The sequence below is a fragment of the Oreochromis niloticus genome, linkage group LG10, assembly GCF_001858045.2.
Source record: "Oreochromis niloticus isolate F11D_XX linkage group LG10, O_niloticus_UMD_NMBU, whole genome shotgun sequence".
Lineage (NCBI taxonomy): Eukaryota > Metazoa > Chordata > Actinopteri > Cichliformes > Cichlidae > Oreochromis > Oreochromis niloticus.
The window spans coordinates 34,383,395-34,408,967 of NC_031975.2; the positions used below are offsets into that span (position 1 = coordinate 34,383,395).

Consider the following 25,573-nt stretch of genomic DNA (forward strand, 5'->3'; position numbering starts at 1 on the left):
ATATATGACTGACTTTAATTATCCATAAAATCATCACATTCTCTGTAGGATTAAGGTCGACTATCGAAGGCCGTATATTTTAAAGTAAAGGCTTTAAAACCAAGTTAGTACAAACATCACTAATGTCACATAACTTTGCCGACATGTCGCCAACAGTAATGTTTTAATGTTCGTCATTATTAAACATTCCGTCATAAATAAGTGACATAATATTCACTACTTACTCCGCTTCATCCATCCGCTGTTTTTTTCCAAAAAACTATCCACACCCACCACCGCGCTATGAATTGTGGGATATATGGGACCACGAAGTGTACACCGGACCACGCTTCAAATTTGGGGAAATCGACGGCGCATCTGGAGTACAATTCGGATCGGGACCGCCGTCGTCGTGTTGCTGTGGCGTAATAGGTCTCAAAATGCGTACTCCGGAGCGTGCGGTCGCTGGATTGGGACACAGCCATTCTCTGGGTAGTTCTTATCACTATGGGTGTAATATATTTCTGACCACAAGCGTGACTTGGGGCGCTGTTTCCACGTTTATGAAAATGTGACCAAAGTACAAGTTTTCTCCTTGGAGTAACGTTTTTATCAGGCTAATGATGTCATTCCGGGTTGAAACTCCGCTTCAGGGCCCAAAGTCAAACAAACATTGCAGCATCACTGAAAGTTAAAAACTGTTTGTCTTTAATAAAATGTTCAGTTTTGCTGCTCTACCAGGTGTAACAATTAAATTTAAGATCCAGGAACTAAAACAAAGTTAGAATTTAGAAAAGAGTTAGCACGCTAGTTGTTTCCATCTAAGGATGATATACCATGTTCTCACTGAGGGATTTCTTAAAATATTTCAATTCAATTCAATTCAGTTTTATTTATATAGCGCCACATCACAACAAAAGTCGCCTCAAGGCGCTTTATATTGTACAGTAGATCCTACAATAATAGATACAGAGAAAAACCCAACAATCATATGACCCCCTATGAGCAAGCACTTTGGCGACAGTGGGAAGGAAAAACTCCCTTTTAACAGGAAGAAACCTCCGGCAGAACCAGGCTCAGGGAGGGGCGGGGCCATCTGCTGCGATTGGTTGGGGTGAGAGAAGAAAAACAGGATAAAGACATGCTGTGGAAGAGAGACAGAGATTAATAACAGATATGATTCGATGCAGAGAGGTCTATTAACACATAGTGAGTGAGAAAGGTGACTGGAAAGGAAAAACTCAATGCATCATGGGAATCCCCGGCAGCCTACGTCTATTGCAGCATAACTAAGGGAGGATTCAGGGTCACCTGGTCCAGCCCTAACTATATGCTTTAGCAAAAAGGAAAGTTTGAAGCCTAATCTTGAAAGTAGAGATAGTGTCTGTCTCCTGAATCCAAACTGGAAGCTGGTTCCACAGAAGAGGGGCCTGAAAACTGAAGGCTCTGCCTCCCATTCTACTTTTAAATACTCTAGGAACAACAAGTAGGCCTGCAGTGCAAGAGCGAAGTGCTCTAATAGGGTGATATGGTACTACAAGCTCAATAAGTCTATGTGTTGTATTATCTCGATTAACATGTTTAACTCTAGAGTTGATACTTCTTGGTAGTGAATAATGTCCACAACCCAGTCTTTCTATCTTTTCAGTAAAATCTGCAAATGTTTGAGGGTATCTGTTTACAATGATTTTAGCAACTTCTTCACAAGATGCACGTTTAGGGTTCTTGCAGTGAACTTGCATGGCCTCCACAACAATTCTAACCATACTTCTCCTGTCCTCTGGATGAGCTCTGTCTCCTCTTGTGATTGCATGCGACAGTCGAAGTGGAAATCTTTCCCAAGGAATCTGTAAGTGTGAGACCCAAGAGCTGGAGTAATGGTTGTACATAGTGGTGGACGTGGAGGAGGAGGGGTGAGGTGGATGGCTTGATGTTTCAGCTGATGCAGCAGGGCAAAGCTCCAGAGTAATGGTGTCATTCAGGTTCTCTGGTCTGTTGCCATCTAAAAAAAAAAGAGAGATCATTGGAAAAGCAACTTTAAATGGCTATTTCAACAAATATGTCCTCACTAAAAGATGAACCCTGCAATTAGGATTGAGTAGTAACAGAAAGGCAGTTTAGGGGACCTTGTCTGAAGATGAAAAGAATCAATCCCGGGACTGCAAACTCAAGGTCTTGTATTGAAAAGTCTTGTCTTGTATTGAAAAGTTGAAAAATACATTGAAAAATACACTATGTTTTACAGTTTGTCACAATTTCCTCCCTTAGTCCTACCTCTACCAATAAAAGGTTAATGGTGTAAGATTCAGTGTCTACTTTTCTTTATGTTTTCTGTGTTAATTAACTACCAGTCAATGTGAGCCCCAAAAAGCTCTTCAATATTATACTGTCAGTGTACATGTGTACAATGGTATGGTGAAGAAAAAAGAAGCTAATCAGTGACATATGATTTGTACAGAACCTACACAAACCTCCTTTAAATGCAAGAAGTAGTTTACGTATTTGAATTGGTGTGAGAAAGGGTTTGAGATCTTCCACCTCCACAAACAAAAGATCACTTTTTTTGTTGTACACCAATAACGTCCATCAGATGTTCTACAATGCAGATTATTTTCTCTCTGTCTAGTGCCGGCAGGAGGCTTGTGAGTTCCTCTTCAATTTCCATCCCTGAAAAAGAATCAAGAGGAAACTGAATGGTGTAGGGAGACAACAAAAAGGCCTGCCATGTTATAAAGTGGTAGTGGGTAATAATCCATCAGACCGTCAGCATTTACACACACACTTCTTTCTGTAGGGCAACGCAAGCAGGGAGGTCGAAGGTCAATGAGGAGTACTGAGTGATGCAACTCGAGCACAAAGTACAATTCAGAATTGAGTATGAATCAAGCATAACAGCTATCTTCCCAGAAACCAAGCCATCATCAGTGTCATCTACAATAGAAACATAGCCTTTGACATACTTGGTACCTTTGTAGACAACTGCTGACACATCCAAAGTGGTCTGATTAGTGCAGCCTGCTTTTGCCACAGCTTCTTGAATGACAGCGTTGTAAAGATGATGATTATAATCACTTGTTTCTCCAATGATTTGAACTGTAGGTGGAAACAGTTGGCCCACTGAGAGGACTGCAGTAACTGATGCCTTCTGTCAGAGTCTTGCATAAGTTGACAAAGTTATGCACTGTTCTTGTACATGCTTTGAAATACAAGTGCTTGCTCTCAAACCTAAGGGTCCACAAACGAATGAGTGGTCCAAAGTGAAGGACAAGCTCTGCATAATGTAACAAATAGTGATGTTTTGCTTTTAAAGCTTTGTCAGGAAACCTACTGTGTCTGAGATATATGGTCCTCTATCAGTATCTTTATGTCAATGTCATTGTGACTTATTTTGGGGGCACATACAAGATCAACAATGTCTCTAAGTTTAAGGCATAACTGCCAAACCTCACTATCCACAGGATGTTTTATCTTTTCACCAATGTACAGAGGCAGTAGTCGTTGAAGACATTAGTTTTGTGCTGCTGAAACCCCCAGCCTCTGCCCTGTTTTCACCTCACTTGGCTTACTTAAAGCATCACTTCCTACATGTTTGAACTGTACAATTGCTCTGTTTAACTGGTTGTATGTGAAATGCCCTTCCACTTACACAAGGGTATCAATATATAGCGACAAGTCACTGGAAACCACTTCTTCAAATAAATCATGGCCCAAACATGGAGGTAACCCAGAGCACACATGGAAATACTTCAGTGAATTAAACACAGAGTCAAATTTAATGCCATTCACAACCGAGTGGTCACTTGTAGAGAGGACCTCAACACTGTCTTTATAGTTATCATCTGTTCTCTTTTGTCCAAGTGATAGTGGATCATTGATAAAGCTTTCCCTGTCAATTAAGCAGTATCTGCAAAAATGTTTGCTGCAGCTGAAATTCTCAGTGAAACCACCTATGCAGTGGGAGCCCAGATTGTCTCCTAAGATGGCTATCAAAGCTGCCTTCATTATGGTTCCATCCTCTACCAGAACCCCTGTCTCTTCCATATCTTTAAGGTCTGCAATAAGACTGGAAAAAACTTTGTTATGGTCAAACGTTTTGAAGTCAGTGTCCCTGCAAAGCAGAACAAGTTGCATTGCATCAACAGAGGACCGGTTGTGTGGTAAGATCTCATCTAGAGTCATGTACACTGCCAGGATTTTATGTTTCTTTTTGCCAGACCCTAACGGATTAACCACTTCAAATGCATCTTGGTAGAGAATGAGTGAAAGAGATGATGGATAGTGCTGTAAAAGTGTATTATCTTTGACATTTTGACCGTCTCAGACATCCTCTAAAACCGTATCTGGTGATTGGCGCAGTTTTGACTGTTTGTACTGTTCCCGTATTGTGGGTTGTCTCAAGAGAGACTTCAGTGTTTCTTTAATTGGCACATACTAATAAATAGTGCTGTTTGCCTGTACTGTCAGATCCTAAAAAAAAATTGAGTGGGTTTCTATGGGCTCAAATTGTGGTCATAAATATTTTGTATTGTAAATCAGGATTTGTATGTGTAAAAAGAATTTGTGTGTACATAAAAAAGATTTTTGTGTGGACTTAGCCAAAAAATACGTGTGAAACTCTGCACTCAAGTTTCAAGTTACAAGTACGAATTTTGACCCTATTTTTCTTCCTTTCATCTGATTGGCCAATGTCATGTCAATCACAAATTTAGCAATCCAATCGGAGAAGAGATTAGATATATATATACATATATATATACATATATATATATATTATATATATATATATATATATATATATATATAATATATACATATATATATATATTATATATATATATATATGTATATATATATATATATATATATATATATATATATATATATATATATACATGTTCTCCCCGTGTTTGCGTGGGTTCCCTCCGGGTACTCCGGCTTCCTCCCACCGTCCAAAGACATGCAGTTTGAGGGGATAGGTTAATTGAATAATCCAAATTGTCACTAGGTGTGTATGTGTGAGTGAATGTGGGCGTGAATGGTTGTCTGTCCCTGTGTGTTGGCCCTGCGACAGACTGGCGACCTGTCCAGGGTGTACCCCGCCTCTCGCCGGGGTGAGAGGCGAGAGGCGTCCATCCATGGATATATATATATATATATAAATATAAAACCTTCTATTTTATTTAAAAAAAAATACACATGATACACAAGATAGGAAACATTTCAGCTCCTAGAAATTCTCCTAGAAATTCCTCCACAGCACTGACACACATTTTTATATCAAACTAAATCAGCTGTTTACATTTTTATCATGATAGTCAGATTAAGTTTCACATCTGTTAAGTGTTTAAGAAAAATACCTGCGTGATCATCAAAGAAGAGAAAAAAGAGGAACTGTTGGATTTTGCTCAACTTAACAGGAAAGACTCCAGTTAAAAGCAAAGATGTGGGCCAGCAGTCACCAAAATAACAGACTGACCAACACAGGACAGTGGAGCCAATAAAGAATAATGCAGTTTACCAACTTATTAAAAATAGTCATGACCTAATGGAGGAGCAGCACTTTATGAAGAGCCGACACAAAGAAAGGACAAAGAGAAGAGAATCACTGAACATTTAACTGGATTTATTTGAATCAAAGATAAGAAGAAGAAGTAAATTATCTGAGTCAGTGGAATCAGAGGAGAAGCAGAAACAAATAAACACAAAACCAGCAGGTGATTTACTTCCTGTTTTACTTCTAAAAATCGCAAGCTCTGCCCACACAGGACAGTCCAAACAGGAAATGTTGGAGCTGTCACACCTCTCACATGGTGAAGATCAGATGACCACTGAAAGTGGTTTGATGGTTTTGATTGTCATGTATCCTTGCACCAGCCCAGAGACGTACAGACACCTGATCTCCAACCTCTAGAAGCAGTGAGGCTCCATTAGAGGCGCTCACACCGCCAGATGTTTGTTGTTCATATGCAAGAAAAATGTTCTCTCCATTCCTGAACAACACACCACCTGTACCAATGTTTCCATATCCATATGAGCTCCAGTCAAAGTGGTAGACTCCTCTTACTGGTGCAGTGAAAATACCTGTGGGACATTTGTTTTTGTTAAATGGAAAATCAGCTGTTAGAACATCTGGAACATCAGCCTGACATCAACATAGCTGTGTCAGTGTTATTACCTGTGTGTGGGTTGTAGGCATTTCCAATGTTTGTGACAACATGTTTGAAGATCAGAGTAATCTGAGTGTTAAAGGGTCCAATGTCTCCATGGCCTTGATCCAGCAGAGAGGCTGAGAAAGCCACCTGTTTGACTGAGAGAGAGAGACAAATGTCATTATTTTAAATTTTCTGTTCTAGAGTTAGAATCTTCCCCAAAAAGCAAGAAACAAGAAAGCTTTGGGGAGATTTTAGCATTGGTTTCTTTAATCTTATCAACAAAAATTCTGAGGAGTTTATTACTATCTACTTTAGAGTGTACATCTAAAGGTACCACATCTGGGGATACAATAGCACTGATTTTGTCAAAAAGAATCTTGGGATTTCTCTTGTTTTTTGATATGAGTCTAGAAAAATATTCTGATCTAACATTTTTCACCGTATCATTTAAGGAGAGCATGAGATCTCGAAGATGGAGCCTGTGTACTTCAAGTTTGGTTTTCTTCCATAGTCGTTCCGTTTTGCGGCATATTATCCTCAGGTTTAAGATTTAAGACTCATTTATCCAAGGGCATGTCTTCTCTTTTAAGGCAGAGCTTGTTTTAATAGGTGCCACTTGATCTAAAATGGGTATGCATTCCCTATTAAAGGACTGAATAAGAGTATTTACATCATTTCCAGTAAAAAGTAGAGAACTGTCAAATATAATGGAGAAACTCTCAGCAGTAGTCTCAGTTATGGTGTGTCTGAGTTTGTAACTTCACTGTCATGGTCCACGGTGGGTGGCTGGAATTTCCGTGAGGCTCCTGAACCTACCTGAGATCCGCCCCTGGGCAGGGCCACCTCCTTCTGCCCACCTGGAGCCAATTGCAGGCAATCAAGCCAGAGTGATTTAAGCCACACGCTGACATTCATTCATCACCAGTTTGTCAGTTCTGTGATTTATCTTATTAACAAGACTTTCTTGTTCTGCAGTTTCTGGCTTCATCTTACTTCAAACCCTTGGCTCACACTCTACCCTCGGATTTGGATACCAAGCAATCATTCTCAAAATCACTCTGTGCCTCACCTGCCTGCCCTCCTGCCATCATACTCCTTCTGAAGACCCCGGATCTCAGGTCAGCCTTTCCAGGCCACTCTGCTCCCCTGGATTCTTGTCACCCCCCTCTCAACACTCTGTTTCTTCTCCTGCAATGTGACTGTTACCTGCCCAGCTCCAGTCTGCATCTCAGGCCCCGTTCCCTTGCCCTAGTTCTACATTTCCCTAGCCACGTTTCCCAGGCCACACCACGTCAAGCTCTGTCCTATTACTTTTGTCCTCGCCACGTTTCCAAAGTTGCGCCCGAGTCCACTTTTAGTACAGACCATTCGGTCCTGTGACATTCACAGGTGTTTGTTTAGAGCTAAAATTGAGTTTAAAAAAAAAGACACATTATGATCATTTGAATGTACATCCTCAACAAACACATTGCCAATATTGAGGCCCAAGGAAAAGATAAGGTCCAAGGTATGGCCTTTTAAATGGGTTGGACCTGAGACATGTTGGACAAGGTGAAAAGAATCAGATAGATGCAAGTTCTGCTGCAGCGTTTGATGAGGCATCAGCAACATGAATATTGAAATCCAAAAGAATTAAAACCTTCGCCAGCTTGACAATAGAAGATAAGAATTCCATGAAATCCTTTAAGAACACAGTAGAGGGCCAGGAGGGATATTAAAACAGACTAAAACACAAGAAAAGATGTTCGTAGAGCCCACCTTAATTGTTTGAAACTCAAAAGAGGAATAGTTTTCAGTTTGCATACCTCTGCATTTGTAACAGTCATTAAAGACGACAGCAAGTCCTCCACCACGGCGACCTAAACGGGGCCCCCCCAAGTAGGAGTAGCAGGGCGTAGTTCGTTTAGGGGAATAAACTCGCCATCCCTCTGCCATGTTTCGGTGAGAAACAGAAAATCCAGGGTTTTTTTCCTCTGAAGAGCTCAGCAAGAAGTAATCCGGTGGGATAGAAGAGCACACAAATGGTCGGGGGAAAGTTTTCCTATAACTGTCCCAATCATCATAAAGATGTTCCATAGACTCTCCGATGCGGAGCAAGGAAGAATGCTCATAAATCACAGCAGCATAGCGCCATATATTAAAGGGCTGATATAATAGCAGAAAATACAATACAACGCAGGCAGGTTGAAGTCAAGCCGAGCAAAGGCGCCATCTTCCTGCCACAGTCGGGAATGGAAAAAAACCAGAGGTGTTGGTGTTTGGACCTAATGGTCCCTGTGAGTCCTCTGTTGATTTGGGACTTCTGGAAGTTTATTTTAAATCTGCTATTACTGACCTTGGTTTTAAGTTGGACAGTGATTTAATTGGACAGCCAGATAAGAGCAGTGGTGACGTTCAGTTCTTGTCATTTAAGGCGACTGGCAAGAGCAAAATCTTTTCTTTCTAGGCAGCACTTTGAAACAGTCATCGATTCTTTTATTTCTTCCTGTCTGGACTGTAACTCACTCTATGTGGGAGTCAGTCAGTTGTTGCTCTTACATCTGCAACTTGTTTAAAATGCAGCTGCACAACTGCTAACAGCAACTCCTAAAACAGAGTATATAACCCCTGTGCTGGCCTCACTGCACTGGCTCTGTGTCTTTTAGAAATCATTTTAAAATTCTCATGTTTGTTTTTAAATACTTTCACAATCTTGCTCCGCCTTACCTCTCTTCATCCATACACACCCTGTCTGTCTCTTAGTTCAGCTGACCAGCTGCTGCTGGAAGAACCAAGATCCAGGAGGAAGCTCAGAGGAGACGGGGTGTTAGGTCTAATTGTTGAATGTTGCCATTGTGTTTCTTAAATTTGTACAGTCTTAGTTTAAGCAGTATTATCAAAGCCATTCCTTTGATCCTGAGCACCTCTAACCACTCTGTGTTGGGGGAGGTTTTATTGTAGATACATCCTATCTGAAAGATCTGTTTCTTGTGTTGTAAGCTTCCTGCTTTTACCACCCTTTGGTCAGCAGGAGGTCTCTCACACACACACACACACACACACACACACACTCTCCTACTTACATATAAAGGTTCACACATATACATACAATGCCTTACAACCATGTGGGCGTTGCTTTGCTGTGTTTTGTGTGAACTGTCTCTCAATAAAAGGCAGCGAGAGGAGGCCGGATTTGGGGTCATTTTCGTGCTGGACACAGATGAGGCGTCCCTTGCGCAAGTAATCGACTGTCGCTGACTGTCTTGTTTTCATTCATGATGAATACGTCTCTAGAATTAGCGGGGTTTGTGGGAACAGACCCAACATTTATTTGGTCCTTCGGAGCCGGATCCTAACACATCGCATCCACCGCGAGGAGAGGGAGAGGACCCCACCGCAACGTCTGGGATGATTGACGGAAAGCCCTGGTGCCTTGATGCTTGTCACCAGGCCAGAAAGTTTGCGTCTGAACTCCCCTCGGGATGGATGGCGATTGACGGGATACAGAGACTCTTCCCATGAACGGAAACAACACAAACAGTAAGTACAGAAGGCCTTAGAGAGCGGCTACGTGACACTGCGTTGATCGCAGGTACGGGAGCGCGCTAGCCGCGTGAGAGAGACGCAGGCTTCTCCGCCGTGTGGGGCGTGGAGACAACCTAGGTTCGGTGACTCCGCCGTGAGGAGTGTTCGGAATCTCCGCCATTTGGGGCGTTTGGAGAGTGTCCGACGGTTGAATTCTCCGCCATATGGGGCGTTTGAGAGTTTTCAACAGAGAGCGCTGGCTGTGCGTGTAGACGCAAGCGATAGGCCTATGTTGTGTGTGTGTGCGGGCCAGACGTGGTCTGCGTGAGTGTGGCTGATTGTTGTCTTGTGTGAGAATAATGTGTAAGGCTGCCTTAGAAGGGGATGTAAAATTTATGGAGAAATCTTCACCGGGCAGCATGCAGTATATAAGTTGTTGGTGTAAGAAATATGGATTTGAAGGGATATTAGTGGAAGTTCAGTATAAAATGCTTGTAGAAAGAATAACTGTAAGTGCAGCAGGTAAAACAGGGACAGCTAAGCAGAGGAAGGAATTGCAGTTAGCAGTTGCTAAGTTGTGGAACAACACCTAGAAAAGCATTAGAAAGAGCAAGAATGTTAGCAGAAAGAAGAGCCAGAGAAGAGCGTGAGAGAGCAGAGGTGGAGGAGAGACTAAAGGCTGAGTATGGAGAGGCATTAGGAGCAGCATTGAGTCCAAAACAGACTAGGCAGGAGAGGAGACAGAAAGGAAAGAAAGTGAACATAAGCGTTGCAACCACATATCCATCCCTGACACAACAGGAAAAAACAAAACATATGGTGTTTAAGTCTGCCTTGAAAGAGGATGAAATACACTGCAAAGTTTTATTGGGCAGCACGTGGTGTGTGGATCGTTGACGAATGAAGTGAAATTGTGCTCTAAGCAGAAGTGAGTGTGTCTGACGTCACGGTGTGTGTGTGTGTGTGTGAAAAGGTATCCAGCTGGGGCAGACGTGATTCTGCAGGTCACCTGCCCAGCGGACAAAGAAATAACATAGTTGTGTGGTGAATGATAGCACGAAGAGTGTTTGGTGTTTCTCAGCCTGAAACAGCTGTAACGCTACTTTCTGTTTATGAGAGAGAGAGAGAGAGAGAGAGAGAGAGAGGTGTGTGTTGTTTTAAGCAGTGATGAGAATCTGATTGGATGAATGTTTGAGATTGAGCTAGCTGTTGATTTGTCTTTTGTTACTAAGTTGAGCCTGCCAATTGGGTTGGTACGATTTATCCCCCTGGCATGAAAAACACGTGTCATGACTTAAACAAGGCCTTTCTTTCCTTTGCTTTCCTTTATTTGCTTTCCTTTCTTTTTATTTTGTTACTTTCATGGTGCACTGAAAGTTTCGGTTGATGATCTCTGTTTGAGCAGAGATGCACGATTAGAACAGAAGCGCTATATGACTCGTCATCGAGAAAACTGTTGCAAAAGTGAGTTTCTCCAAAAATTAAAATGGGCTTGGGAGAAAGTCACTTATTTGGGACAATCAGAAAACAAGTCCCTGCCAAAAAGGATTCAGCGACGTAATCCAGTCTAAATTCTTTTTTTTCTTTTTTTTGAAATGACGTCATTGCTGGCAGTAGAAACTTATTGCGTCACGAGAGGTTCTACTGTCAGCAAATAAAAAATGAGTGGAAAAATTGACTGACTGACAAAAGCTGACAAGACTGACTGACTTAACACCATTGTGTGAAGTTAACCCCCACCTGACAAAGGTGTGGCTGTATCTCTGTGTGTGTCTCTATTGCAGGAGCAGAAGGAGACCACAAGAGGAAACTTGGGTCACATGACTATGTGAACTCTGCAAATTTAACCTTTTAGTTTAAAATTCTCTGTGTCTGTGAATTCACCATGGGTGTGTTATTAACTACTTTGTGTTGCTCACAGAGATTACTGTGAGAAAGAGTGTATACAAATGCGCAGCGCTAACATTAACATTTCTTTTCACAGCAGATGGTTAATCATGTGATTTGATCATGTGATTTATAGTAGGACACAACTTAATGATGTTTTTCTATCACAGGATTACTGAGATTTTGTGTGAAGAAAACTGTAGTTACAGGCTGTGTGTTGATGATGAAATTACACTGTGTTGTGGAGAAAATATGAATGTTACAAGGGAGAAGTGAACACAGTGTGACACTGTGTTTGAAACCAGTGTTACTTCTTTTTACAGCAGAGTGTTAACTTTATGACCTTCTTGATCTCTGGAATCTGGATGGCCGGCACCTGACCACCAGGATGAACCGTGTGTTTGGCTAATGTTTGTTTTTCTTTAAGAGTGCTTGTAAAGGATTCAGCACAGACAGACAAGTGACAATTGAACAAATGTGCAGTGGTTACAGAATAGTTGAATATGGGGCTCATTAGCTGGCCACTATTGAGCTCACAGTGATAAAATGAGTGGAGTGACATTGCTTAAGGAAAGTCACCGATTAAATTGTGGAATAAATTGGGATGGTTCATGATTTGGGACAAATTATGATAATAATAGTGATTTAATGATTTGAGAATATCTGCACATGATATTTGTCTTTTATGCTGAATACTTTATTACTCTTTTGATCTATAGTTGGTTGAAAATGTGAAGTTTGATTTAAAGACTTTGTCTTCCAGGATACAGGCTCTGGGTGGAGCTGAGAGTTAGACAAGCTAAACATTTAATTGCTGACTGATGTTTTTACACAGGGTTACAGGTTGGAGTGAAGCTGCTCCAAGGGACAAACCCTGGAGATTGTTTTAGGGAGACTGTGCAACATTCTTGTACATGTCTCATTGGGGTGTTGACACATGGTGGAAGCCATGTGGCGAGAGGAGTGTCATTTTAATTTGCAGATGTCGTGAGGTGCCATGACGAGAAGGAGTGACTGAGAGGATCGTCCACAAGATGGAAGCTGAGGCCTGGAGAGAGTCTTCAGGAGGATCGGAGATCACCTTCAGCACAGAGAGCTGTGCTACTGAGCTTCTAGGAGATCGTCATGAGGAGACTCTGCACAGCGAAATCTTAAATGAGATGAAAGACTTGCGACGTTGACATTGAGGAAGACAACTAAGGTGTACGACGTGCTCTGCCTTTAAAATCTTCAGCAACATTGAATCATGAGAACCTGAGGGAGCGTGCCAAGCTCCAAAAAGTGACAGCGCAGAGGAGGTCCAGCGATGGACTTGTGGTTCTGTGAACAGCACAAATGCCAGGTGACTGTGAAATAACTAACAGCACTTTTTCCACAAGTGAAGCCAGTAACTTACTATTCTAACAGATTAGCTCTAGTTGCTTGTGCTTTACCTCCATGCGTGAGATCAGTATGTGCAGCAGCTTAAGCTGTACAATGTTTCAGGATATAGTTTTTCACCTTTTTGACACTGTTAGTTCCACACGAGGTAGATGTCTACTACTGCAGGCTAAAATTACATTTCTGTCACCTACAAGACACTTGTCTTTAATGTTACTGTTACTCTCACAACCACATATTACCATAAAGTGATGCACAATTCTGAATCTGTCAAACCTTTTGCCAACGAAAGAAGAGGGCACTTCTTATGAGTGTAGACAGCACGTAGAGAGGAGTGTAAGCCGAGGGATGACTTAATAGCTGTGCCACTTGGTGAGGGAAAGGTTTAGTTTGTTGATGGTTTGAGTTTTACAACGGCAGAGGGACAGACTGAAACAGGTTTTACTGTAGTAGATAGTGAGAAAGTTATCTGTGCAGGACGACTAGCATGTTTCATATTTGCTTGAGCAGCAGAGATGCTAGCTTTAACGGAAGTGTGTAAAGCTGCAGAGAAATAAGATGTGACAATATACACTGATAGCCAATATGCATTTGCTACATTACATTTCTTTGTGGTGCAGTGGGTGAGACGAGGTGTGACAGCCTCTACAGGGAAACCTGTAGAACATGCCAAACTCTTGCAAAATCTGCTGGAGGCAGAGTTTTTACCCAGTAGAATTGCCGTTTGTAAATGTGTAGCACACATGTGAGGGAAAGATCCAGTTGCATTAGGGGATGGTTTTGCAGATAAGATTGCGAAAGAGGCAACTTTAGGAGAACATGGTGTTAACGTTTTAGCAGTGCAACGCCAGCAGACGTTGGCTATTATGCGGGATGCACTGGTAGACATGCAGGGCCACTCATCTACTGCAGGGAAACAGTTGTGATCTACAGTAGGAGCGAGCTTGTAGGATGGTGTTTGTTATCTGTGTGATAAACCAATACTGCCTTAGAATTTGTATAAGACTGCTGCTATTTTGCGCCATGGGCTTTGCCATGTCGCAACAGGAGGTAGATAATGAGTAGTTTATACTTTAAGATTAAATACCCTTAAAAAAAAATTTTTGCAGGTCGTGTATGATATGTTGCAAGCACAATTCTCGGGGTAATTTGAGACCTAAGAGAAGGAAATTCCCCAGATCCAGTCACCCATTACAAATCATTCACATGGATTATAGAACTGTCCAACTGTAATAACTATAAGTACTGTTTAGTGATAGTGTGTCCTTTTTCAAAGTGGGTAGAAATCGTCCCAACTAGGGAAGCAGATGCCATTTCAGTTGCCAAAGCAATATGTAAGAATATCATTTGGAACATGGGATTGCCGCGACCATTTATAGTGATAATGGTTCACATTTTGTAAATGAAGTGATTAGATTAATGGCACAACATCTAGGGATAACACTAAAACATCATTGTTCATATCACCCACAAGTGCAGGGTTGGTAGAGAGAACTAATGGAGCAGTAAAGCTAAGACTTAGAGAGACACGCAGGACATGGTTAAACTGTATAGAATTAGTTAGGAGGTATACGAATGTACATGAGGATTACTCCAACAGAGAATGGTGTGACTCTTTGAGATTATATATGTTAGAGCATTTAGAGTTCTAGTCTTCTGTAGTGATGATAGAAGAGCAGAAGAGAGAGCATATTAGCAGATTAGATGCTTAAAATGTTTAAAAATAAAGAAGTCTTGAGAACAAATGATCTGCCAGATAATTCTTTTTCTCCGCAGGAGCAGAGTCTGAAGTCTGGAGATTGGATGTTGATAAGGCCATGGAGAGGAAGTGCTGGTCCAGTCCACGGTGGGAAGGTCCATATCGGATGCTGATGACGACCACAGCGGTGAAGTTGCTGGAAGGAACACTTGGATACATCAAGCACACTGCAAGAAGGTGACACACATCCAGGCCAGCTCGGGGTAAGTGGCAGGAAGACCGGGTACAAAGGGGGGGGAAAGCCTCCAGGGCCCCTCGTCTCAATCCAGCGAAGAAACCAACTGAGCCACAGGTACTCATCAGAATGGCTGGGAATGTGCTGTGCGCCTTCTTGTGCCTGTGGACCCTGAGTGGGATGACAGGAGCGCACTGGGACAGAGCAAACCACACCCAGTACCCGCATGGGGTTTTCAACAACTACTGGTGGCAGTTTGTGAACACAACCGCTCACATAAAGAACAAGACCAATGGTTATGCTTGTGATGCCACTGGCTACACATTCTTCTGGACTGTGGCCATATAGCATCACTGAGAGCGAGACAGTTTGTTTGGTTGCCTTAGCAACACATCCAGGAGTAAACGTACTTGGAACACTGCCAACTTTTCAACTTCTGAACCTGATTGGACGGTTGATTCACCAGTAGCTGGGAAGGTGAACTGCTCTGGTACGACAGACCTGATAGTCTGACTCAAAGTGTCTGACTTGCTGCAGGACATTGAACAGCTAAATGAACTGGAAGCAGGCCAGTTGCCTATGTGTATGAAGGGCAATGGATTAGTCCAAGTTGGGGATTTACCATGAAATCTGAGCAACGTCACCTATTCTTTGTGTCCTCTGCAAGAAGGATGCAAACAGAGAAGCTTTTGTCTACATTTACATCATGAACACTTCTCTAAGCTGGGGTCCGTTCTTCGTACCTCGCTTACTACATCCAAGATCAAATGACACATCCAAGATCAAATCATCGCGCCAACCTTGAGCTCGCTAATCCGGTTCTCCGAACACACCTGTTGTTGACGATTAGTATAGCTGGATGAAGTAATCTGAGATCACTGGGTGGCTTAAAAGGGGCTACGCATCGATAGTAGAAACATTGATCGGCAACCCTTTGATTGGTCGGCGAAGATGTCGAAGGAGCGCGCTCAGTATTTTTCGGCAGCAGAGCAAGAACTCTTGATTGAGGGATATCAGGAGTTTCAGAGTTTAATTAAAACGCAAGGGAACACTGCAAAGGCTGCAAAAGCAAGGAGAGAGGGCTGGCAGAAAGTTGCTGACAAATTAAACTCGTAAGTAATTTATTATATTATATTACATTATATCCTCTTTCACATTAGAGCCACAACAGGACCCACTAGAACATGGGAACAAGTAAAAGTGAAATATAAGAATATTCTACAGAATGGTAATATTTATCACTTATATTGCTTTTAGTCTCTTGAAAAGAGACCCTGAAATAATCTGTTTGTTTGTTTATAACAGCAACCAAGAAAAGGGCAGAGCAAATAAAGACAGGTGGTGGTCCTGCACCCCCTCGTCACACCCCGGCTTTTTGTACTATGACATTTATTGACATTGTGGGTTTTTTGTGTGTAGTTTGAATAACACTCCATCACTTTTACCTGTTCCCATGCAAGGGGTGACTGAAGCATGCACAGTAAGTTGGGAGAGTGTTAAGTAAATAATACCCTCACGGGAAAATCGATATCTCTCTATGAGCACACTGTCGCGCTGAGCTAAAGGATCCTGTCTATCCCGCAATATCCGCTGAATTCTGAAAACTCTCCTTATCAGTCTTGCACCTTCCGCAATGGGTTGCTCGCGTACAAACGGACAGGACATGGCTGCAACAGACTTCCCAAATCCACCTTTGCTTTTATAGCCGTGGTCTCTCATCTTGATTACACGAAGTGTTTTACTATTACTACTCTAAAATATGAATTACATCTGAAATAATCAAATACATGAAATAGAATGATTAATAGTACATTTCCCTTTTTTTTAGGAAATGACCTGTATGTATCTGTATGCAATCAATAAAAGAATCAAATACTGCATTATCTTTAGTTACATTGATAATATTTATTTATGGACAAACAGTGGAGAAATATCGCTGTTGCTTTCGTATGAATGAAGGGACATACCTGAGTGGCCGCGATCTAATCCTGTTTACATAAAGTAAGCCTGCTCCCAAGCAGGTTTACGTTTACGGATCTGTTGCTATGACAGCAAGTCCCGGATGAGCTTCGGAGAACCGAATGATCCAAGATCACGCGAAATCGTCAACAATCAAATCCAGCTAACTTACTTAGCGAGGTACGAAGAACGGACCTCTGGTTGAGGTTGTGAGCCAAGAAGATCAAAACACCTTGATCCAATTTCCTTTACAAAGCTGCAGTTACAACAGGACAGGAGAAGAGTTGTAAATGCGGATAATTTACCAGTTGACTCTAATCCCCACAGGATGCCTATAGTGAAAAGATCTGGGGGGGTTGATAGGAGTCATAAAGAAGGGTGTTGACCAGGCTACAGCTTTGAAGTTAGCTGAGAGCCACAAGGACAAACGATAAAGTCAACTGATGTGTTTGAATGTCTATGTCTGTATACAGTTGGATTGTAGTGACATATGATTTTTGAGAATGTTGATTCTTCTTGTTTGACTGTTACATTCAGTTGTTTACTTGCAGGAATACATAATGAATCGCACGACAGGAGTAGATGCACCACAAGGCTGGAGAGCTCGGTTAATGTCTGGTCCTTGGTGGCATCTTCTTTTGAAAATATTAATTCCTGTTTTTGGACTGTTGACACAGATTTGCTTACGTGTAGGATGTAGTTTACTGTGTATGAGATGAATGAGAAGCAGGTTAACTGCTTACATGTATTAACTGTGAACTTTTGCATCGATAGAAGGTGAATGAAGAGGAGTTGTGTATGAATGAAATCTACACTGACACTGTCCAAACAAAGGGTGCATAAGTTGAAATTTAAGTATATACAATGACAAAAAGGGGGGAAATGTTAGGTCTAATTGTTGAATGTTGCCATTGTGTTTCTTAAATTTGTACAGTCTTAGTTTAAGCAGTATTATCAAAGCCATTCCTTTGATCCTGAGCACCTCTAACCACTCTGTGTTGGGGGAGGTTTTATTGTAGATACATCCTATCTGAAAGATCTGTTTCTTGTGTTGTAAGCTTCCTGCTTTTACCACCCTTTGGTCAGCAGGAGGTCTCTCACACACACACACACACACACACACACACACACATTCCTACTTACATATAAAGGTTCACACATATACATACAATGCCTTAGAACCATGTGGGCGTTGCTTTGCTGTGTTTTGTGTGAACTGTCTCTAAATAAAAGGCAGCGAGAGGAGGCCGGATTTGGGGTCATTTTCGTGCTGGACACAGATGAGGCCTCCCTTGCGCAAGTAATTGATCGATCGCTGACTGTCTTGTTTTCATTCATGATGAATAAGTCTCTAGAATTAGCGGGGTTTGTGGGAACAGACCCAACACGGGGTCTTTTCTACAATTGCTCCTAAATTATTGAATAACTTGTCCTTGCATGTTAGAGAGGCCCCTTCACTGTTCACTTTTAAAACACGTCTTAAAACTTTGGCTTTTGACCTCAGTGAGACTTAGTTTCTCTTGTAATTAAATTAGTTATTAACTGACTAATTAATTATTTTACTTTTCTTTTATTTGTCTTTCATTTATATCTTATGTAATGTCATTATTTAGTTCTAATGATGATGAAAAAATGGTTAAACTGAAATAGGCTGTTTTACAGCTGATCAAAACTTTAGGACCACACCTCCAAAAAAACCTGTAAAGCCCCCAAAACAGAAATCAAAGTTCCAAACATGAACTCAGTAATGAGCAGTTCCACCGTTGTTATTGATCACTTCAAAAATTATTTGCAGCATGCTTGATGCCAGCGTTTCCATGAGGTGAGTGGGAACATTTCTCTAAGTGGTGAAGACGGACACATGAAGGGCATCTACTGTCTGGAGCTGATGTCCAAATTTCCCTTGCCATCCATCTCCAAAAGTTCTCAATTGGATTTGGATCAGGGGAACATGCAGGGCGGTCCAAAAGAGTGATGTTGGTCTCAGATGCCGTCTGATGGTTATGGGGCTGCAGTCGGCACCAATGATGGCCTTAATTTGGGTCGAGGATCATCCAGTATCTTGATGGACAGCCAATTCGATCCTCCAGCTCAGTGCTGGGGAAATTTGGGGGTCTTGACTTGACTTTTTTGTTCCATAATCCTCAGGATCATTTAAGAAATTCCAAACAACTGTCTTACAGCGTCCCAACTTAGCAGTGATGGCACGCTGCGAGAGACCCTGCTTATCTAGTTCAACAACCTGACCACGGTCAAAAAGGGAACGTTTTTTGCTTTTGCCATCAGAACGTCATGAGAGTGAGACTACCTGACAGAAAATGACAATGAATCCACATTTTTGCACAGATTTTTAAAGGCATGTGGTCCTAAACTTTTAATGAGCTGTAAAACAGCCTGTTTCAGTTTGAATGTTGTTTTCAATCAATTGCATGCTCAAAAAATGTTTTCACTCACTCCCATTTCTTCTTGTTGCATGTTGAAACTCTACTTGGAACCTTGCTAAGATCCAACCATGCAAAATATGATTTTCTGCCATTTGTGGTCTTAAACTTTTGATCAAGACTGGCAGGTTTTTTTTGAAATGTCAAAACACGTTCTTTTTCACGTTTAAAAAAATTGTAATGTAGTCAATAGCTAAATAACCATTTCATGTGCTGTTTAAAATATATAATACCAGAATAGAAAGACCTTTGCTTTACTTTTATAAAACACTTTGTAGCTGTAATGTTTATCACAGTGTTGAGTTCTTTGTAGTCAGATACATATAAAGATATTTTGAAATGTAATAGTTGTTGTGACACTCACAGGTGTTTCCATGCAATACCTTGTAGCTGCTCCACCTTCTTGTCAGTCTCAATCTCCTTTTTTTCCAGTTCTTTCAGTTTTGTCACATGGTCTGAAAAGTAGAGAGCAAGAGTTTAAATGATTCCTGTGTTGTCTGACTTTGTTTTTGTCTATTTGTTTTACCTTATGACGATGACTTTCTGTAATGAGATAGAGATATATATATATATATATTTTTTTTTAATGAGAACCAATAATGTTTGTTACTTAGAATAAATATGAGTAAAAATGATTATTTCTGACCCGTGACAGTAGTAACACAACAGTGGATCATTTGGTTTCTTGACGATCTTACTTCTTTCACTGCCCGACATAATACCGTACTTTACCTTGATTCTCTTTTTCTAGGAATGCAATCTTCACCCTCTGTTCAGCCAATGCGGCGGTCAGCTCTCTCAGCACAGCGTGGATGTCCTGTGGATAGGGTTGCTGGAGTGCGATGTGCTGGTTAGCAGTATCTCTATCTTTATCTGCCTCCATCTGATTTGTGAGCAGATCAGAAGCAGCAGCAGGAAGAACAGTTTCTTGGCTGTTTCTGGAAATCCTCACAACTGAACTGTGACACCTGTATACCTGAGTGAGTGATCTATAAAGTGAACAAGACCATAAAAAGGTAACTTCCTCATTGTGCTATTGTTGTGATATGAGTGACTTGACGCCTACTGTATTTTTGTAACTCTCAGATGGGCTGGAAGGAGACACTAGCAAACTTTCATTAATGATTTTCCACTGACAGTAAAACAAGTTAATAGGTATGCTGTCTTACCCCACCCAAGGTCACCACAAAATACAAAAGCTACTTTTTACAAAATGTTATAGTTGTTAGTTAGCAAAGCCAAGAAGGTTTGAGCGTTTGCAGAAGAGGGATAGTGGATGGATAGCTAGACAAAGGATGATGAAGAAGAGGTAAAGTGTGCATGTGTCGCCCAGCATGCAGCCTGTTTCAGCTGCTCCTGCGTTTTCTCTTTAGTTTAACGTTTTTCTTACTTATTTCTTTGTCCTTTACTTAATATTTGGAGTTTATAGCTTTGTTTTTACGCAATTTCTTTAGGGATTATTAAAGTATTCTGATTCTCAAAAGAAGATGATGATATGTAGAGGATATGAAAAGGAGGTGCAGAAGGTTAGTGTGACAGAGGAGGAGGCTAGGGATAGGGTGAGGATGCATCCAAAAGGTCTATTTATCAGGCTGTTTCTAAGCCTATGGCAGGTTAACAATGGAAATACATGCAGTGTGTTCTCACAATAACACATCTAGATATACTGTAGTCCCGTTTAAGTAGAAGTTGTCACGGTTCTGGGTCCGTTGGACCCAGTATTTTGAGTTTATTATGCTTTGGTTTATTTTGCATCTGGGATTGTTTTATTGTTCTCTTGTTGTGGTGATGATTATGATGTCTATTAGTTTCATGTTTCTGTTTATTTGTGTTTAAGGAATGGTTCTTAGTTGTATCTCACTTTTAGTTTAGTTCAGGTTCCATGTGTCATTTTCCATGTGTCTCTCAGTGTCGGGTCTGCGTCTTTGTGTAGTGTTCTTGTTTCCTGTTTTATTGTGAAGGTCTGCGTCTCATGTGAGTGTGTTCAGTTTTACCTCTGTCTCGTCTTGTTAATTACTCCCAGCTGTGTCCACCACCTGTGTGTAATCTCCCTGTGTTTCTCTGTGTGTATTTAAGTCACGTCTTTAGTCATTGTTGTTGCTAGTCCGTCTGCGTATCCACCCTGTTTCATTCTGTGTGTTTCCCTGCCGTCTTCCATCATTCCGTCTCCTGCTATTCGTGTTCAGGTTTGTGCTCTTGTTCAGGCTCCGTAGTTTAGTTTACCCAGTATAGTTCAGTTCTCCGTTTGCTGTTTGTCCATTTCCTTTGTGTTTAATAAACCACCCTCTCACCGGTACAAGTGCCTGCGTTTGGATCCTCCTTTAATTTCCACACGGCCCCTCTCACTCGCCGTGACAGTACGGACTAGCCAGATATGGATCCAGCGGCATTCACCCCACCCTCGGAGCTTCGAGAGCTCATAACGGACTCAGCTACCAAAATAATCAACCTGTGGCTTGAGCATGAGGGTGAAGCGTTTCTTTACGTTCTGGAAGTCAGGCTACGACAGCTTTTGTCCGATTATCCCTGGCTATTGGACTCACTCCACCCGCTCATACAAAACTTCATTCTCCATGAACTACACCTTCACCCCCCCGCCGCCACTGCTCACCCGCTCGCTTCAACGGAGGACGTGCCGTCCGTACCGCCGGATGAGGAGTTACCCGGCCCGTCGGAGCCGTCTCCACGGAGGAAGCGACGTTCACGCCGCCGGCGCGGCACCCCACAGCCGGAGTTCAGAATGACAGAGCAGCCGGCTGTGGTGAGTGAAAGGGACGCTTTTCCTGCTGCGTCAGATTCAGTGACTGTGTTTTCTGGCGCTATTTTTTGTGTGCCTTCTGACGCTAACAATGATTTTTCTGTCTCACCCATGGCCATTGCGCTTCAGACTTCCTTTTCTGAGCCTACGTTCAGAGTTAATGACTGTGTTCACACTGTTTCTGAGCCTGGAGTTACTGAGTTTAGCATTATGAGTTTAGAGAATGAAAATGTTTGGGACTCTTTTTCATCTGCACTGGTCAATTCAGGGGAAGCTGTAGACCTCACTGAAACAGAGCTTCCTGACCATATTCCCCCATCCACACCTTCACCACAATTCAATGTGGGGTCTGTAACACAGTTAGCAGTACAGTTAGCAGTTCAGTCAGCAGGCCAGCTGCCCTCAGTTCAGTCAGCAGGCCAGCTGCCCTCAGTTCAGTCAGCAGGCCAGCTGCCCTCAGTTCAGTCAGCAGGCCAGCTGCCCTCAGTTCTGTTGGCCTCTCCACCACCTATTACGCCTTCACTACAGTCGTCTCCGCTACCTGTAGGTCAGTCTGTAGTCGCTCCGCTGCCTATAGCTCAGCTGCCACTTGTTCATCTGTCTGCTCACTCACTCATTCAGTCACCATCCTCACCGTCTCGTTACGAGCAGGGAACACACTTCACCACGACATCTGCTGGTTCTCTTAAGCTGGTCACCTCAGAGACAGTTGCTCCCTCTAGGGCCTCCCCAGAGGCTGGGTGTCACTCACCAGCTGACTCTGGACCCCTAGAGGTCAAGACGCCAGCGCCAGCAGTTTCACTGGGGAACTCACCAGAGCAGTCTCGGCTCTCAGCGCCCCCTGAGAGCTCAAGTGATTTCACCCGTCCGCCTCCGTCCTCTGCTGAGTGTATTGGGGAACACTTTCAGCCCTCTGAGGACTGCATCCCACTGTTGCTGCCTGAGTCTAGCCACTGTGCTGCTCAGTTCCAGCCAGTGTCCACACCGGCAGAGGTCTGCGTACCTGCTGCCTCAGTGTCTGTTTCCGCTGGAGGGCCCGAGTCGCTCGTCCAGCCTCAAGTTTCGTTAGCTGGGGGTTTGGGAGAACCCAGCCAGCATCCTGCCTCGTCGGCTGGAGGGCCTGAGGAGCCCGTCCAGCCTCAAGTTTCGTCTGCTGGGGGTTCGGGAGAGCCCAGCCAGCTTCAAGTTTCGTCCGCTGGGGGTTCGGGAGAGCCCAGCCAGCTTCAAGTTTCGTCTGCTGGGGGTTCGGGAGAGCCCAGCCAGCTTCAAGTTCCGTCTGCTGGGGGTTCAGGTGAACCCAGACAGCATCCTGCCTCGTCAGCTGGGGGTTCGGAGGAGCCCAGCCAGCTTCAAGTGTCGTCAGCTGGGGGTTCGGGAGAGCCCAGCCAGCTTCAAGTTCCGTCTGCTGGGGGTTCAGGTGAACCCAGACAGCATCCTGCCTCGTCGGCTGGGGGTTCGGGAGAACCCAGCCAGCCTCAAGTGTCGTCAGCTGGGGGTTCGGAGGAGCCCAGCCAGCTTCAAGTGTCGTCAGCTGGGGGTTCGGGAGAGCCCAGCCAGCTTCAAGTTCCGTCTGCTGGGGGTTCAGGTGAACCCAGACAGCATCCTGCCTCGTCGGCTGGGGGTTCGGGAGAACCCAGCCAGCCTCAAGTGTCGTCTGCTGGGGGTTCGGAGGAACCCAGCCAGCCTCAAGTGTCGTCAGCTGGGGGTTCAGGTGAACCCAGCCAGCCTCAAGTGTCGTCAGCTGGAGGGCCCGAGGAGCCCGTCCAGCCTTATGCCACGTCTGCTGGAGGGTCCGAGGGGCCCGTTCAGCCTCCTGTCTCCGCTGGAGGGTCCGAGGGGCCCGTTCAGCCTCCTGTGTCGTCTGCTGGAGGGTCCGAGGGGCCCGTTCAGCCTCCTGTGTCGTCTGCTGGAGGGCCCGAGTCGCCTGTCCAGCCTCCTGTGTCGTCAGCTGGTGGGCCGGAGTCGCCCGTCCAGGCTCCTGTGTCGTCTGCTGAAGGGCCCGAGTCGCCCGTCCAGCCTCCTGTGTCGTCAGCTGGTGGGTCCGAGGAGCCCGTCCAGCACCACACCTCGTTAGCTGAGGGTCCTGGAGGACCCAGACAGCACATCCTCTCGTCTGCTGGCGGTCCGGGGAGGGCTGTTCAGCCATCACCGGCTAAATCATCCCCCGCGACATCTACATCTCCGCCTGCAGCATCATCATCTCCGCCTGCAGCCGCAGCTTCATCATCTCCGCCTGCAGCCGCAGCTTCATCATCTCCGCCTGCAGCCGCAGCTTCATCATCTCCGCCTGCAGCCGCAGCTTCATCATCTCCGCCTGCAGCCGCAGCTTCATCATCTTCGCCTGCAGCCGCAGCTTCATCATCTCCGCCTGCAGCCGCAGCTTCATCCACGCCTGCAGCCGTCCCGCTGCCGTCAGGTTCCGCAGCCATCCCGCTGCCGTCAGGTTCCGCAGCCGTCCCGCTGCCGTCAGGTCCGGCCCCCGTGTCTTCATCCACGCCTGCAGCATCATCGCCTGCAGCCGTCTCGCTGCCGTCAGGTTCCGCAGCCGTCTCGCTGCCGTCAGGTTCCGCAGCCGTCTCGCTGCCGTCAGGTTCCGCAGCCGTCTCGCTGCCGTCAGGTTCCGCAGCCGTCGCCTGGTCCTGCCTCGTCGGCTTCGTCCACGCCTTCGTCCTCGCCAGGTCCGGCTTCGTCCACGCCTTCGTCCTCGCCAGGTCCGGCTTCGTCCACGCCTTCGTCCTCGCCAGGTCCGGCTTCGTCCACGCCTGGCCCGGCTTCGTCCACGCCTTCGTCCACGCCTGGCCCGGCTTCGTCCACGCCTTCGTCCACGCCTGGCCCGGCTTCGTCCACGCCTTCGTCCACGCCTGGCCCGGCTTCGTCCACGCCTTCGTCCACGCCTGGCCCGGCTTCGTCTGGTCCTGACTTGTCCACGTCTGGCCCTGCCTCGTCTGGTCCTGCGGTTGCTACACCGTCATGGGACCCAGCTCGTCCTGTTCCGCCTCCCCTCTGCCGGCCGTTTTCCAGGCCTCTAAGTTGGCGTCATGGCCGTCGAGGTCGGCCTCCGGAGGGAGATCGTCGCCGCTGCTGGCATTGCAGCCGACCTCCGGATCTGCTCAGTGGCCGCCGTTGCCGTGTGCACGGTCGGCCTCCGGAACTGTTTGCCCGTGGCCGCCACTGCCTTCCAAGTGGCCGGCCTCCTGAAGGGTTTTGCCTGCACCGCCGCCATTGCCGTGTGCACGGTCGGCCCCAGAACTGTTTTCCCGTCGCCGCCATTGCCGTCCGCACGGCCGGCCCCCTGACCTGTTTTGGCTCCTGTGTGGCCGACCCCCGGGTCGACCTCCTGAACTGTTTATGGACTCTTGTTGAGCTTTGGTTTTTGTATTTTCCTGTGCTTTGGGACTGTTTTCTTGTGTTTTTGAACTGTCTTGCTCCTTGTTTTTTGTTTGGTTTCTTTCCCTCCGTCCTTGACCCCCTCCACCCGCCCTGGTCTGGTGCTTTGTTGTGGTTTTTCGTTTAGGGCTGTCGGGAGCCAGCCCTTGGAGGGGGGATACTGTCACGGTTCTGGGTCCGTTGGACCCAGTA

The 25,573-nt window shown here is 44.5% G+C and overlaps 1 protein-coding gene across 4 annotated transcripts; it reads right to left on the reverse strand.

Moving 5' to 3' along the window:
• Positions 1-1,451: 1,451 nt before the first annotated feature.
• On the reverse strand, positions 1,452-20,753 carry LOC112847975 (complement C1q tumor necrosis factor-related protein 3). Of its 4 annotated transcripts, none has more exons than XR_003221822.1 (5): positions 19,969-20,753; positions 19,601-19,691; positions 6,155-6,286; positions 2,451-2,646; positions 1,452-1,981 (listed from the first exon to the last, which is right to left on the reverse strand). XR_003221822.1 is itself a non-coding variant. In XM_025910645.1 (5 exons), exons 1-5 carry the CDS (start codon positions 20,117-20,119, stop codon positions 1,954-1,956), a joined length of 492 nt encoding a protein of 163 aa, XP_025766430.1. In that variant the 5' UTR covers positions 20,120-20,739; the 3' UTR covers positions 1,452-1,953. The 4 variants fall into 4 exon arrangements, 2 of the variants coding, with proteins under 2 accessions (XP_025766430.1, XP_025766429.1); XR_003221821.1 differs by having other exon boundaries at positions 19,620-19,691; positions 19,969-20,736; XM_025910645.1 differs by having other exon boundaries at positions 2,538-2,646; positions 19,620-19,691; positions 19,969-20,739.
• Between the last annotated feature and the right edge of the window lie 4,820 nt (positions 20,754-25,573).

Coding starts and splice junctions, on each gene's coding strand:
- LOC112847975 (XM_025910644.1), bottom strand. CDS start 20,119: ATGGAGGCAGATAAAGATAGAGATACTGCTAACCAGCACATCGCACTC. Junction 19,692..19,968: donor CCTAGAAAAAGAGAATCAAG/GTAAAGTACGGT, acceptor TCTACTTTTCAG/ACCATGTGACAAAACTGAAA. Junction 6,287..19,619: donor GAAGGTGGAGCAGCTACAAG/GTATTGCATGGA, acceptor TCTCTCTCTCAG/TCAAACAGGTGGCTTTCTCA.